At 40.3% G+C, this 16,334-nt stretch overlaps 1 protein-coding gene across 1 annotated transcript in view; it reads left to right on the top strand.

Annotated features, from left to right (window-relative positions):
* Positions 1-7,900: 7,900 nt before the first annotated feature.
* Positions 7,901-16,334, top strand: part of LOC133110042 (FYVE, RhoGEF and PH domain-containing protein 5-like) — a 45,204-nt gene continuing 36,770 nt past the window's right edge. Inside the window, exons 1-2 of the mRNA XM_061219900.1 lie at positions 7,901-8,151; positions 12,603-15,411. Of these exons, the coding sequence (XP_061075884.1) occupies positions 8,142-8,151; positions 12,603-15,411 (2,819 nt within the window). The 5' untranslated portion in view covers positions 7,901-8,141. The remainder of the gene's footprint in view (positions 8,152-12,602; positions 15,412-16,334) is intronic.

Consider the following 16,334-nt stretch of genomic DNA (forward strand, 5'->3'; position numbering starts at 1 on the left):
ACTGCAAACCGTCATAGGTCAACAGTGTGTTTGGTAAGCTCTGTTGCAAGCATAGTTTAGCCCAGAGCCCAAGTAGGCCATGTTGGAGTAGACGTGTTCATCCTGTAATAGAGCATATTCATAGAGAGCAGCACGACCTTCATGGGCATCATTTCCTAGGGGGATGCATCGCATCGCCCCCCAGAATATTCCTCTCTTTCTGGTTGAAGGGACCAGTTGCTTGGCTGAAATTTGCCAGCATTAATATGTCACCTTCTGCCTTCTCGTCATTGTCACAATGTAAATTGAGCCCAGCGTTTGTGCTGATCCCACAAAACACTCATGGCCTATGAATGAGGTTGTGTGACTGGTGTGTCAAGTGTTTCTCTGGCACTCTGTCCCCATTGACGATGCTCAGTGTGACCAGACTGTAGATGTTATGCTCTCTAATTACTACTGTGATCCAGTTCACTATCACCACACCCACACAATAGGGTCATGACCAGTTTTAACAACACAAATGTGAAAAGCCTCAGTGGGAAGTCTTTTAGCATCTAGCAATTAGCATCAAGACAGTTTCAAAAAGCAGGTGAAGCCACTGCTCAATGTGTAGCTGCAAAGCCTGCACTTTTTGACCTCTGACTTTTCTAAACAGATCATGGACTTGATCCCTAAACAAATCTTATTCAATTACAATTATTAGGTTGCTGTCAAGGTTGGGAGCTGAACAGAGTGACTCACTCTTAATTTAGACTTGCTTTGAAGTAATTCGTATTTTCTTTTACTCTTTTTGTGTTATTATTTTCCTCTAATTCATAGTATTTTATGATCTCTTATAGTATTTTCTAGTTTTATTTTATATTGCATTTTTAGTATCTGAAGTCCAGGATGTATCATTGGTTCAGTGCACTGAGTTCAGTGGATATTAGTGAGATCGGCAGCCTGGAGTCCTGGGGAGGACAAGTGCCAGGCTTGAGAGATCCACCTCCTGATCAGGGAGATGGCATTCTCCCAGACTACCAGTGTGATAAATGTGTGCATGATCATGATCTTCACTGCCAGGTAGTCATCCAAGAAAAAAGGATAAAGCAGTGCAGTCCTGAGGCTGGTTCACTGGACGCTATGGGAACCAGAATCATCCTTCAACCCCCAAAACCGTGAGCATGAGGAGAGTGAAACACAGCAAACAGCCTCCTGTCATCCCAGGCTTGTCGCTGTTGAGTGGGCTTGAAGCCCTATCCACCTCTAATCTAGCACTGCATGCTCTTATACTCCAATACATTCTCCAAAGTTATGAAAGTGATAAATCTTTAGCAGTAACTTTGTTGAGTGCTTTACTAGTGAGGATACAACAGATATTCCGATATGGGCATCCTACATACACAATGTCATTGATCAAATTCATACAAAGGAGGAAGAAGTACTGAAAAAGAAGTAACTGCAAAAACTAAAAACAAGTAAGTCAGTAGGCCCTGATGGGATATATCTTCATACGAGTACTTCAGGAACTACTGAAAATTATTTAGAGACCTCGGACAGCTATTTTTAACCAGGCTCTTAATACTGGTGAAATACCAGATGATTGGACTCATGGCAATATAATACCAATATACGTATAAGGGTTGGTATAAGAGAGGTGACCATTCTGACCCTGGAGATGTCCAGGCCTCTCAGATGAATTTGCATTATTTGTAAAATACTTGAATCTATATATCATATCAAAATTCCTTGAAAACATAGTACAAAGGGAGGTCATGCTGAACAAACATGACACATAAGGTGCATTATATATGCTATATATGCTATATATGCTACTTGACATCAGCTTGAACACCACACTGCCATTGGTCTTAGTGAGTACAACCCAGCGTGTGGACGGTGATTCATTTCACTCAATTAATTGCAGCAATCACCGAAACAGTGGGAGCAGTTCAACATCTGATCTCCTCTCTGCTGGCTGTCACACTTTTTTAATGAAAGGTGTCAAGGAATCCCATTTTTCTTTCCTCTGTTAAATGATAAAATAGTTTAATTTAAGCCCTGCAGGCTCTGCTCTTCCCCATCTGTGGTAAGGCGTGGTTACACGAAGAAGGGTGGTGGGGTGTACTCTCTTCTGTATTGTCGCTGGGGGGAGGGGAGCACAGGGTATATTTATAAGCCTGGAATCCCCCTCCCCCCACCCTGTTTCTTGCTCCTTCAGACAGAGCGACTGGAAAACAGTCACAGGAAAAAGTAAATCATGAGGGAGTTCTTTTTTTAAGCCGTGGACCTATTGTTTCCTTCTGGGCTGGCTGGCTGGCAAGGGTGAGAGAGGCCGGCTTCTTGGCCCCACAAGGTCCTTGTGAACACAGACATAATCAGTGCATCCATGAGTTCACTTTCTAGCATTACTGTATGCACAGTCATGGGATTTTCAAAGATCGACACATTAACTGCTGTAAAAAAAAGTGGTGCGCAACATCTGATTGCCACAGAAAAAAAACAGAGAGAACCTTCAGAGGGACGTGGGCTTTTCCAAGACTCGTTAATCTGGAAATACAAAGGCTGTGAGCTTATCAATTGTGTTTTGACTGCAGTACCATTGTGAGGCACTGTATAAGAAAGGCCACATTGGTCTTTTTATGATGCTTCTTGAGAGTTATTTTTAAACTTGCAGATCAATGCTGGTACAGCATTTTCCCTGAACTCTGTGAATTCACCTGCAATGCATGTAGCACAAAAAGACACCAGCTCTTAATCAAAACCTGACCTTCTACTTATGTTACCAGGTGGAGGTATTAAAAAAAGAATAAAGAACACTTCTGAGACCTACAATAGATTTATAAGTCTAGTTTATATGTCTGGATGATAAACAAGGCATGCTGTTTTACATGCCATAATTGACGCACATAAACCTGATCATCCATTTGAGGGTCAGAAATGGCAGTAAATATCTATTCTGTATATTTTTAACAGACAGAAAATTGAGATAGATTTTTGAGTCTTTGAAGGCCCATATGAAGGACAGCCTAAGGGGCATTGTTTACTGTAGATGTTGTGGTGGCAAGGGCTCAGGGTAGGGAACAATGCAGCCAGCCAGGCCAGCATTTTAATAAAGGCCAGCTATATTGATTGGCTGTAGGGACTGTGCTCCAGGGGGAATCAAGCCTTTATTTGCCGTTTTTGTCAAAATGCTGACTCTCAGCACTACCTGTTTACTGTGGTGATTTATTCTGGCTCTAGAGCCTGGGAAAGGTGTGAAGTTGAGACATCTTAAGTCTCACACTCGTAAAAGCTGGAACAAAAACACTGACACCACATTTCTTTAATATTCTCTTTCCAATCTGACTCAACACCAAACTAAAGTCCTCGACTAAAGTCCTAAAGTCCTCGCCTCGCCTGTTACCAGCCCTTTGCACTGAGGTGAATGTAAATTCATGGTAACTGGGGCTGCTGGGTAGCTCACTCTGTTAAGGCTCTGCGTGCGGCACACGGTCACTATGGGCCATACGTTACCCTGGGGATGTAAATGGTTGGCATTTATATAGCGCCTTTATCCAAAGCGCTGTACAATTGATGCTTCTCATTCACCCAGTCATACACACACTCACACACCAATGGCGATTGGCTGCCATTCAAGGCACCGACCAGCTCGTCAGGAGCATTTAGGGGTCAGGTGTCTTGCTCAGGGACATTTCAACACAGCCCGGGCAGGGGATCAAACCGGCAACCCTCCGACTGCCAGACAACTGCTCTTACTGCCTGAGCCATGTCGCCCTGATGTGTGTGGGGGTTTCAGTGTGAGGGCATATCGGTGGGCTTTGCTCGAGTGACCCCTGTTGGCGGTCTGTGTGCCCAAGGCGTGTTCTCTGTGCACACGTATGATTGCGTTTCCTGCACCCCTGCTCCGCGCGTGCATGGCTTGTGGCCGCAGTGTGGAAAGAGGGGCTCGCTGGTTGGTACCATGTTTCAGAGGAGAACTGCAAGGTGTCTTCACTCTCCCGAGACAGCTGCGGGGCCCGTATATAGCATGCTTGTACATAGTTTGCAAACTCAACCTTCCAAATTCGGTCCGGATTGGAGATATTTTTAAAAAGGGATATGAAAAATAATTCTCATGAGTGGTTTATTCACAGTGCATGTCTGGCAATTCCATCTGTAAATGAGAAATACCAGCTTACATATTCACTAATTATTTATCATTTTACAAATGAGTCAAAGTAAAATCATCATAAAGGCTTAATAAATCTGGCCTTATGACAGTAACTTGACACAAATTCTTTATTTGTAGGATGGTGATGACTAATTCATTTTGCAGTTCAAATGATGAAAATGTGACGAGACAAAAATGTCCAATGTGCAGTCACAATAACATGAAGTGCTCCAATCTATTTTTTAACATCCTGATCAGTCTGCTTTTCAAATGTTTTTGGTAATTACTGCACTGAATCTTGGTTATTTGAAAGAGGTGACATTATAAATATCTCTGATTAAATATGTTGATTCCACATCGTAAGCATGCATACAAATGTGGAAAAGAAACGGGATAATGCATGCAAATTTGCTTAATTTCCCATGTGACTTCCGTTCTCCAAAGATAGAATGATCGTTCATTTCTGTTCACACGCTGTCACTGTTGATTAAAATCATGTCCTTGCTCGGTTCTGCGTGGATAAACTCACCTTTGGCAATATTTTAAGGTGACAATGATGTTACCTGAACTTTCTCAGGCATACTGTGTGGGAACCATGCACCTAAGGCTTCACAATTCTGACGTAAGTGGGGTACAATATTTTGGACAAAGATTGTGCTGTCATTTTGCAGAAACAGAGTGGCCAAGGGTGGTGGGCCCCCCAAAATAAGATACATAGCAGCAACTACACTGCAAAATGTATATATTTTTATCCATTTAGCCAGGTCATGATATGATTCTAAGTTGCATTTGCGATACGTTTATCTAGCATAGTGTGATTTGATTTGATCACATTTATCCAAGTTATCCAAGTTATCCAAGTAAGATCCTGCTCTAAAATGGAAACATACAGTATTACCCAACTATTTTGAAAATGAACAGAATTTTGTAAGTGGCTCGAGATCAGTGACTCCTTGACCCCTTGACCCCCTGCCAGATCAGCTTCCTGTTTGGAAAAGAAGTAAGGAACGCAGGGGTTAATTTTACTCAGACAACATGTTTTCCCTCCATTCCTGCACTCTCCCTGCTCTGTTTTGATGAGGTAAGGTACCAGGTGGACTGACAGCGCCATTCACACTCAAGGAAACACGTCCTCAGTCCAAAAACATGTTTTCATCATCCCCACCACATCTGGAGCGCTATTTACCCAGAAACCCATTATTTTTCTCTCACGACACAATGCGCCGGCCAGTCACCATATTCATATCTCTCCCAGAAGGGACTAAAAAAAACATTTGTAAGGCCTACACCAAAGGTCACAGTAACACTGAATGTTTTCCAGCAAGGAGCACAATTGGTTTCAGCAACACTGTTGTGAGCTATCTTTAGCTCAGACATGTGATTAAAAGAACAAAGTGTTCTAAATGAGTCAGTTACTGTCACATAACAAAATTTAAATTCAGATGCCAAAAAATAGATTTTTCTGTTGGCCCCAAGAGATGATTTTTTTTTGTCACTGTTTCTACAAAATTATGTCTGCTGCAGTCCTCTGGTTTATTTTACAACCTATGCACCCAAACAGATTGAAGCCAAAAAAACAAGTGCCAACTGTCAAAAAGAAGCTTCGATTACAGTTTCAGAATCATGTGACCTTGCTAACACCCTTAGAGAATTTACTGTTTTCTTGGTAATAGGATTTTTACTCTTACATTTTTTGGGAAAGGAGATGAACCAGTGGCTGGTCACCAAGTGTATTCTGCATTCTTGGTGGTCCTTAGTGTAGTTACTTACAATATGGTCTGGTATAAAATCCTGACTGCCAATGCAGAATATGGCAAACAACCCAGCAGTTTAGTGCATAATTGGCAGCATATTGCGCAGGTTGGTTTCAGTTGGTAGGATTATCACAATGCAATCTTTTCCAGTGAGTGACTAAGTAAAGGACTATATTTGTGGAGGACAGGGCAGTTAAATGCTGATAGATGCATAACAGATCATGAATTTTATATAGCATTCTGTACATCTGTTTGATTATGCATTGCCCTGATTGTGTGTATGTGTTCGTTTGATTGTTTTGTTGTGCACTGTGTACAAAAGTTCATATTTAAATCAAACATTACTTACTGTCGGTTGTGAGTTAACAACAGCTGATGTTTGAGCTAAGCTAGTTTGTCTATTCCGCTTCTATCTATCATGATCTTGCATGTCTTTATCAATGATTAGCCTAGAGCTTTGGCATCTGTAAATATTTTTGTTGTTTTACATGCATGCACTTCAGCACTATTTTGTTCTTGCCACACATAACATTTATTTCTCCCAAACATTTGTTATGTGGGATCTCTGCCATTCTCCCAGGTGACAATTTCTTCAGCCCATTTCACATAAAGTCACAAAATGTTAGCTCATAATTCTCATTTGTGTATATTATGAGACCCTAATGAGTTAATATTGCCAACTCTGTCCATCTGTTGCTAAGGAAGCAGTGCCTGTTGTGCAGGAAACAGAGAGCAGTTTCCTGTTACGATACATGGCCAGGAAACCAGGCAATGGCAAAGGCCATTGGTATCTTAGAAAAACTGTTTTTAGAGACTGTTTTTAGCAAATCCTAGTAGAACTACCAGGATTCAGGAAAGGCTAGGGTGGAAACAGAAACTCCTTAATGTATAACAAATTGAATTTATGATATATATAAAAAATCAAAGACATTATTGTGGAAGTTGAAAGGACATCAGGTGTGCATGGAACACATCAAGAAAATGACAATTCATAAGTGGTAACCAAGACATTTAACATAGACTGTACTCCCTATATTGTTGGAAATTGTTGTTCAATATTTAATCCATGAATTTACAAAGCTGTTATATATGGGCATGTATGTTCTAGTACTTAAACAATCACTCCAATGTTTGCAATGGTGTAGTAATAATGTCCAGCTCTCCCATTTGTTTGCAAAATATTGATATATAAAATAATACTTGGTTTGATATTCTTATTTTAAGTACAATAAATGAAAACTATATTTTATCATTCATTTCATTCATTTCTTGAAAGATGCTGATCCTGTGCTGTCATTTCCAAGTAATTTCTAAAAAATAATACTCATACTACTACTATTACTACTACTACTACTACTACTACTACTACTACTACTACTACTACTAATAATAATAATAATAATAATAATAATAATAATAATAATCGTAATAAATAAATTATATACATTTAAAAACGAATGTAAAAGTGCAATTAAAAGACAAACAATAAACAAACAATAGACCAAAGAAAACGGTCCCATATAATGACTTAGTATGGTGTGAGTACAGACTTTACAGAGTTTACCTTAATGGTACTTCACATTTCTTTCCTCACATAGTCTAGCCTTCATTGCATGCAGCATCCCAAAGTTGGCACCGGACTTGTTGACGTACTGTAGACCATTGTGGTGAAAGAGTCACGCTGCTGTAAAATACCCTACTACTGTGTCTGAACATTACATTTCTATTTACGTAAATAAAATCAGTAGGCTACACAAAAACACCACTCCGCGTTGCTGATGCTACTAACGTGGTAAACAAAATGACCAATTGTCATACTGAAAAAGTATGACAAAAGTATCTCAAATTTGGCATCAACAAAAATATTTTAATGAGTAAGTTGTGGCATTTACTGTGAAAGTTAGATCTGGTCAACGGTCCCTGACTGGGCAAAAGAGCTTCCTTCTCAGGAAGCCAAAGGAAATACCTTCCGCATCCAGCTAAAGATCCAAACGATTGCGCACTAGTCGCGCTTCGTCAAATGGGATGTGCACTCTGAAAGCTAAGGAGCTCCACAGTGAAGGAGAAAAATACATTCTTGCGTTACGGTTTCAAAAAGACAGCAAAACATGATATTTCGTTGACTTCTCGTCTGTTTTTTTTTTTTTTTTCGCTTTTTGCAGCAATAATTTTCTTTCGGAATAAGTCGCCACGTTTGGATGTATGTAGAGTGCGCGCTACCCTGACGGAGAATGAAGTGGAGGCGCTTTTGGTTCAGTCGTGGATGATGTCCCGAAATGAATACCGGTAAAATTTTACGCACTATACAAGTAAATGAACAGAATCTTGTAGGATATATATACATTAAATTTTTCAAGTGAACAGTTGTACTTTTACATTTTAAAATGTATTATTATTATTATTATTATTATTATTATTATTATTATTATTATTATTATTATTATTATTAGTAGTAGTAGTAGTAGCAGGAGTAGTATTCTTGTTGTTGCTGCTAGTATGGTCTTAGTGGTGGTGGTATGGTTCAACACTGACAGATCCAAAATTCATAGTGATAGTTTCACTAACTTATGAAACCAGTTTAACATCAGCATAGAGGGACAAATAATGAAATCAAATTGTATTCAATAGAAATATCTCAGTCATCACAACTGCGGGTGATTATTGGCAAATATCATGCTTTTACTGACATGGGTGTACATGCGTGCGTCATGTGTTACTGTGGCTCTGAAGGTTATCTTCTGCATGCCAGTGCATTTATATTATATTATGAAAGATGCCACATCTCCAATGTGATGAATAAATATGCATACTACAGAGAACCTCAATAGTGTGGTCAGATAATTTTTAAAACTCAGCATAGCAATATAATACCGTTCCCTCCAGACTCCAGCTGACACCCCTCAGCATGTAGTCTGTGTAGCAAAAACTGCTTTTTTTTACTGTAAAATGTTTTACTGCTTTTTTTAAAACTGTAAAATCTGTCCTTAAATAGCCAGTCACACTGCAGTGCAACTACTGTAAAACAGTGAAGAACTACAAAGATAGTAGACCAATAAATGAAACTGGAGGAAAAGGTGTTTCAGTAGCAGTTTGACTGCTGAGAGTGGTTCTCTCTATTGCCTCTGTCATTCATTTACTGTTATTATAATTTCAATTAGCCTCTACACTTTTTCTCTACTCTCTACTCTACTTTGTTGCACTGCACATGCATATCCTGTTGTTCACTGGGATTTTTTTCATACTGGGTTGCTGTTGTTTGTTTTTATTGTTCTTTGACACACTGAAGGGCCATTCTATCTCCAAAAACAAAAACAGAAAAGCATGCAGACGCCTCTGAAAGGGATCATTTGTGTGAATCACAGGAAGTGTGACAAGAAGGAAGTCCATTGGTGTCGCCTATATTGTGCTCCAAGTGGTTCACAGAGAAACCAGGGTGCACTGTTAATGTCCTTCCCCTTGTGTGCTTCCTGTGTGGAGTCTTTCATAGCAAGTCTGCTGGAATGGTTCATGGTGATGGCATGGAAAACAACATATTAGCAGAAAGAGGACTGTCCGCACAGTCTGTGAAGGGTGTGTGTCATAGCAGGTACAGAATACCAGGAAAATAGTTTTGGGTGTGTAGGCTAATTTGATCTGAGGGTTCCCCTCTGAAAAGATTAAAATTTAATTGTCTGTCCGTGGGAGATATATACCACTAATAATTAACATTTTAATCAGAGCAATTGATCATCTAAAATATTAGTCAGGCATTAAGACATTAATCAGGCTTAGGTAACACAGAAACCTTTGAATACGGCTATTTAAAATGATCCAATCATCAGCATTATTTTAAGATTTAAGATTATGGCTTGGTTCCCCCATGCTAGCCTGTTCCCCTTGCTGTTCATCTTGCAATGGAATGTGAGCTTTTTTGCATTCAAAAACACTCAATTTGAAATATGTAGCAATGCCCCCTGGCTCAAACTAAAAAAGTAATGTCTTACCAAAGAGGTCAAATTGTGTTTAGAAGGAATTATGAATGAATAAGCAAATTATTATAATAAGTATTAATTTACAAATCCTGATTTGTAAGTATACAGTTGACTGGCTAATATGCATTCTACTAATAAGAAATACTAATACTAATAAGATCCACCAACATCTCGGTGTACCTTATATGTATATAACTCATGAACTGAAATAGTAATTATACATAATTATAATAATTATACCATTGTCAAAATTCTCACTGCACCCGCAGCTGGGGGAAAGGGGTTTATTTAAATAGATGATCCGGACTTTAATTGAACTTCTGCTTACTGGATCACGTTCTAACTTCACCTATTCTGATTGTCTGCCTGTGTTTGAACCTTTACCTGTGATGACAACCATGTTTTTTTTTATTGTCCCTGCTGTGTCTGGTCGCCCTTTGTTCCCACTTTTGCTAGTGACTGACTACGATTCTGATTATTTTCTGTACCTGTTTGCCAACGATTGATTCCTGCCTGTCTGACCTCTCTATATATACACTCCATTACCATTTACTTCCGGGTTGCTATTGGTTCCTCGACCCTCAGTTCTGACAGGTCAGATGGAAAGGGACATATAGTGAATTTTGTTTTGGCATCAAGGAGCCTTGTACAGTACAATGTGATTGTTAAGAATCAGAGTCAGTTCATCTGGAGGAAATCACCTATTGGGCATTTGTCTTCCTCTTTGTTCAGAGGGACGGTTACCCAAGTGTCAATGCATTTAAAACATTTTTTAAACTTTCTATCTTTTGGGTTGTGTTGAACAAGAGATTTCTGCATTACATTATAGTTATTTATCTGATGCTTTTATCCAAATGTCTTACAGTTGATTAGACTTAGCTTGGCACAATCCCCACTGGAGCAATGTGGGGTTAAGGGCCTTGCTCAAATGCCCAATGGCTGTGCAAATCTTATTGAGGCTAAACCGGAGATTGAACCACCAACCTTGTGTATCCGAGTCATGTACCTTAAACACTGAGCTACAGGCTTAACACCATGCAGATCCTTTAATACCTGCAAATTCCTTCTCAGGAAATCTCTGTATACAGTATATTTTCAAGGCTTACTCCAATCTTTGCTAATAGTAGGAAATGACTAGGGCTGCAACGTTTCTTTTAGTCCACACTATAACAAAAAAATGTCTGTCACATAATGGCTTCTGTGAATCATTACTGGGTTATTTAATGTTATGTACCAAAACTTTTAAGCTATTAATGATATATACTGTGCAGCCTGGATTCCGAAGGTCATAGCATGGCTAAATGTCAATTTTAGTTATATTAATGGTTAATGATTAATAATGAATGGTTTGCATTAAACATTACTTTACAGAATGGTATGTCTCAAAAAAGGTTTTTCTTGTAAAAAGTGACACCATGCCATACACTATTCAATACACATATAAGATAAATTCTAAAACTATATGTGCATGCCAAGTTATTAATATCAAAATTAAGATTTTTAGTGTAGTGTATAAGGGGGTATTAAGGTGTGCACAGCATAGGCTACATAATGTCTATACATTTCAGACGTCCAATGACAACTGAGTCAAAGAATGGTTTTATTTCCTAAAAAATCACACTTAACTTTCAACAAATTAATAAAGTGCTGTGATTTGTGAACCAAAAATGATGACCAGTCAGCAGAATTATCAGCAATTTAAGGTGACATTGATTGTAATTAGAAAATGTGTATAATTCTGCAGCCTGAATATAGAATCAGAAATGTAATCATAAGAAGCATTCATCCTATGGCAGTCTAGAGGAAGGGCACACAGATAATTTGCTCTACTACTTTAGCTTATTAGCTGACTATACTGTACTGTATTTCAACCATACTCTTCTAAGCCACATCATCCCACCATAATACATAGATTTTGGTTATCTTATTAGAGGTAATAGAGATTGCGACTAGTGGTTGTGTTTCTTAGTTATCGTATGTTGTATTTCTATTCCATGTAAGGCCATGTAATTAAAAGGCATCATTTTTTGTTAAACAGGAAGCCATTGTTCCATTTCTAAATGCAATAATAACTGAAGAAAGAGAATATAAGTGGGGGGAATGAATAATTGTCGGCCGGGGCCTCTCTGTGCGGAGTTTGCATGTTCTCCCCATGTTTGCGTGGGTTTCCTCCCACAGTCCAAAAGACATGCAGGTTAGGCTGATTGGAGAATCTAAATTGCCCATAGGTTTGAGTGTGTGAGTGAATGGTGTGTGTGCCCTGCGATCGACTGATGATCTGTCAAGAGTGTATTCCTGCCTTTCGCCTAATGTATGCTGGGATAGGCTCCAGCCCCCCTGCGACCCTGTTCAGGATAAGCGGGTTAGGATATGAATGAATGAATGAATGAATGAATGAATGAATGAATGAATAATTGTGTGTCTTGCAGCAAGAAAATGAAAAAGATTTCCATTAAGGAAGAAATGCAAAATAACCCACATTTGGAGCATTATTGTGTGACTGTGTATATGTGAAATATTTGTGTTTCAATTAAATCAGAATGGTTTATAAGTTAATAAGGAGTGAGAGCCTGTGTTCATTGCAGTTATTTCTGTGGGAAACCCCAATCTATGTAAATCTGGCATTATACATGAGATAGTGACATTTGACATAATCTTGCCCGATAAATGATGAATAAAACAAGTTAAAAGTTATATAGGTTGTGACATATTATTGTGGCTGAAAAACAACTTCATTGTTCCTGTCTTTATGTTCTTTGGTTTCAGATTATCAGAAGCCACCTCTAGCTCCTAAACCAAAGATTCTCAATCGCCTGTCTATTAAGCTGCCTTCATCCCTGATGTCAAGACCCTGCTCCTCAGCTCGGGGTCCCAAACCTCCTGTGGCACCGAAACCCAGACCGCAGCATGACCTGGAAGAGACAAACTGCCCTAATGCTAACAGCAGCGTCAGCACATGCACCAATGGAGACCTGCCCTGCCCTGAGGAAGAGATAGACCAAGACAATGAATTTGAGGACGTTCTGGCAGCAGACAAGAGGTACTTCCTCTTCTCCACCAACTACCTCCCCGACTGTACAGAGTCCTGCGTGGAGGAAGAGGTGGAGCAAACCTTGGCGTTTCCGACTGATGTTCAGGCCCTCTGCTCCAATAATAATGAAGCAGAGCAGGAGGAGGTGGCTGAAGGGGAAGTGGAATTGATGGATTCAGCTGACACGGACAGCACAGATTCCGTGGATGCCATCAACATCAGTGATGCGGACTCTGTTGCGGACTCGGCAGACGGTGTTGAAATCAGTGATATTGAGTGTGGGGACGACACCACCCCAGAAGACTGCGATGCCGGTGAGGCGCTGGCAGACACCGACGGACTCTCAGAATGCGATGTAGCCTCTAACAACGAGGGTTCCCCAGACAGTCTGTGTGAGACAGGAGAGGAGTCATGCCTGACAGAAGAGGATGAAAACACTGCTGAAGAGCAGCCCAATGATAGAGGGGTTTCAGTGGAACAGCTCCACAGTGAGGAGTCATGCTTTAGGGTCCTATGTGTTAGCAACTTCAGAAGCACATCTGATGAGGAGGATGCCACCCCTGGTACTGAGTGTTCAACGTTCGAGGGGACCCCTACAGAAGCAGAGTATGTTAACAGCTGTGTCCCCCTTCAACTACATGAGGAGTATCCATATGATGTAATTGGCCCTCCGTGTGATTCCAACATTCCCAAGACCCCAGGAGAATTTTACCAGCCTTACTCGGTCATAGACACAGTGCCTGGCACATACACAGCCAGTGTCACAGACTTCCTGGCAAAGGGTGATGAGGAAAATGGTCATAGCAGAGTAAACATATCGGAGGATCAGGTAGCCACTAACTTAGAACCATATTATGTCTCCTCAAATGATGTGGCTGATATCAAGGATAACCAGGCACATGCAGAGGGGGACATAAGTCACAAATCTCCTGATTTACCACATTCCCAGCCCCAGATTAGCAAAGTGAACAAAGAGGATGTTGATGACTATGCAGATATTGATGATTCATTCTGCAAGGATCCAGAGGATCTACAACATCTTGAATGTGCTTCATCTGAGGACTATGTCGAAATAGGTGACGATGAGGATGAAGAGACCAACCAGCAACTAAGGGACGAGACAAAAAAAGCAAAGGACTGTGAAGGACCTGCAAGCAAGCAATGCCAAACCTTACTCAGCCAGCTCAATAGTCACCCCCACTTCAGACTGTGCTCCATTACTGTGCCAGCTAACCTGGACTTATGCAGATCCTCTGAGCTCACCAACAGGCTGGTGCTTGCTGACACCACAGATGCTTTTGAGGAAGAAATTGACTTTGATGGCCATATTGTGCCTTACTATGAGGGCAGTGATACAGAAAGGGACAATATCAGCGATGAGCATGTCTATGAAGAGGCTGGGCTGGACTCCGAGGGAGAAAATTTCCTTTCTCTTGAGAGAAAGTGCATAGTGACACGGTCACGATCTCTCTCATGCAAAATGCCTGGTTACGTCCCTGAAACAGTACCTGAGGAGACAGGCTCAGAGTACCAAACCCATGACTACTGCACAGTGGCTTTAGACAAAAGTGGAGATCCACCTGGTAACAGTGAAAAGCCAGAGGCAAACCAAATGTTTCCCTCTTCTAAGCCAAGGCATTTTCTTTTGTACCCTCGATCCTATTCAGTAGAGGGACGCGACGTTCCAATGTCAGTTTATGCTGAGGGATCCCTGACAGGGGAGGCCAGAATGAAGAGGAGGGAAGACAACCTCTCTCTGCCATGTGTCATCGCCTCCTCTGGGAGTTTTTCTCAGAGAGGTCTTCGCCCTTCCAGCGGCCTGTCCACACCAACATCTGCGGTGGAAATCCCACCACCTTTTGAGCTAGCCTACATCACCAAGAAGCCCATCACCAAGAGCTCCCCATCTCTCCTGATCGAGTGTGACTCGTCAGAGAAGCAGAAGAAGAAAAAGTCCTCATTCAAGCGCTTCCTAGCTCTCAAGTTCAAGAGGAAGACGGAGAACAAGGCCCATGTGGACGTTAGCATCCCCTCCTCTCGTTCTTCCTCAGAGTCGAGCCACCACGGGCCCCTGCGTGTCCTGGACATTGACCGAAGGAGCATGAGCAGCTCCCCACAGCTGCAGTCTCGATCAGGGATGCCACATCGGTCATCTGACGTGCCATCCCCCTTTCTATTGTATAAAGATGGGCCAAGGAGAAAAGTTGACCCCAAGGCCTTTGGTAACAGGAGTGTGTTAAGAGTGGAGTCTTTCGAGGACCGGTCCCGTCCACCCTTGATGCCACTTCCCCTGACCAAGCCACGGTCTATCTCCTTTCCAAGTGCAGACACATCAGACTATGAGAACATTCCTGCCATGAGCTCTGACTATGAAAACATCCAGATTCAACCTCCAAGGCCTGCTCGAGCTGGAACGTTTGGCGAATACTTTGAAGGCCCCAACCAGGCACTCTCCTCTGCTAATGATACTGATGGCTACGTGGATATGAGCAGCTTCACAGGGTTTGAAAGCAAACCTCAAACACCTGATCAGGAGTCTGAAAGGTACTGTAAACTGCTGTGTAAAATGTGTTAACCTTAATTCATCCCTGAAACGGACAGAGTGTAGGGGAAAATACAACTGCCTGAATTGTTGGCTAAAATCCTAAAACCATTCCATTTTATTCTGTCTGTCAGAGGAAGTGCTTTCAACATAATCCAAGAAAAAATCTTTTTTGTACTGAAGAAAAGCATCACATTGTGAATGCCGTAGTTTGTAATAATCATCACTATTTTATAAGAATAAGCTAAAATCCATCTATAAATATATTCAAAAATATATATATTTGAGAAGTATAATATTTAAAATATTGAGCTGTTACAAACACAGGATATTTACATTGTATAGAATTCTTAGATATTGATGTTTTTTGTTTATACATGCTTCAAATTATATTTTGAAAGGGTTTTTTGAAAAACAAGCTTTATTCTTTTTTAAATTTATATGATTTATACGTGATTTGTTGATTGTTACCTCTATGTATATAAGCACCAGAGGATTTTGTGAGTCAAAGATAATTTGTTATGATCACAAAAATGGCATCGTTCATACAGAAGATGTACAAATCTTCTGTGAGTATATACATGTATATATATGTTAGTACAAATAGATTTAGCCACTTTTTTGCATATACAATATACTGAGTATATAGTTACAAAATTCCTTCCTATTTATATATGTCCTTCAAGTTCAATCTTGTCTGTTTCATGTATTCGTTTGAAAACAGAATGCACATAATATTGTTACATAAGACTGTAATCCCTAAATAAAACAAGTTCTTGCTCTCAAAATGGCTGCTTGCATCTTCCTCAACTTCATTTTCTTTGTCAGGTTTGATGTAAATTGCTTAATATTGTGTAGCCATAAAATAGCATAGACAGTACTGTTTTGGTCAAATTAACTTTCTATGCAGGCTGACATTGAAAGC

This window comes from Conger conger, chromosome 14, assembly GCF_963514075.1.
Source record: "Conger conger chromosome 14, fConCon1.1, whole genome shotgun sequence".
Lineage (NCBI taxonomy): Eukaryota > Metazoa > Chordata > Actinopteri > Anguilliformes > Congridae > Conger > Conger conger.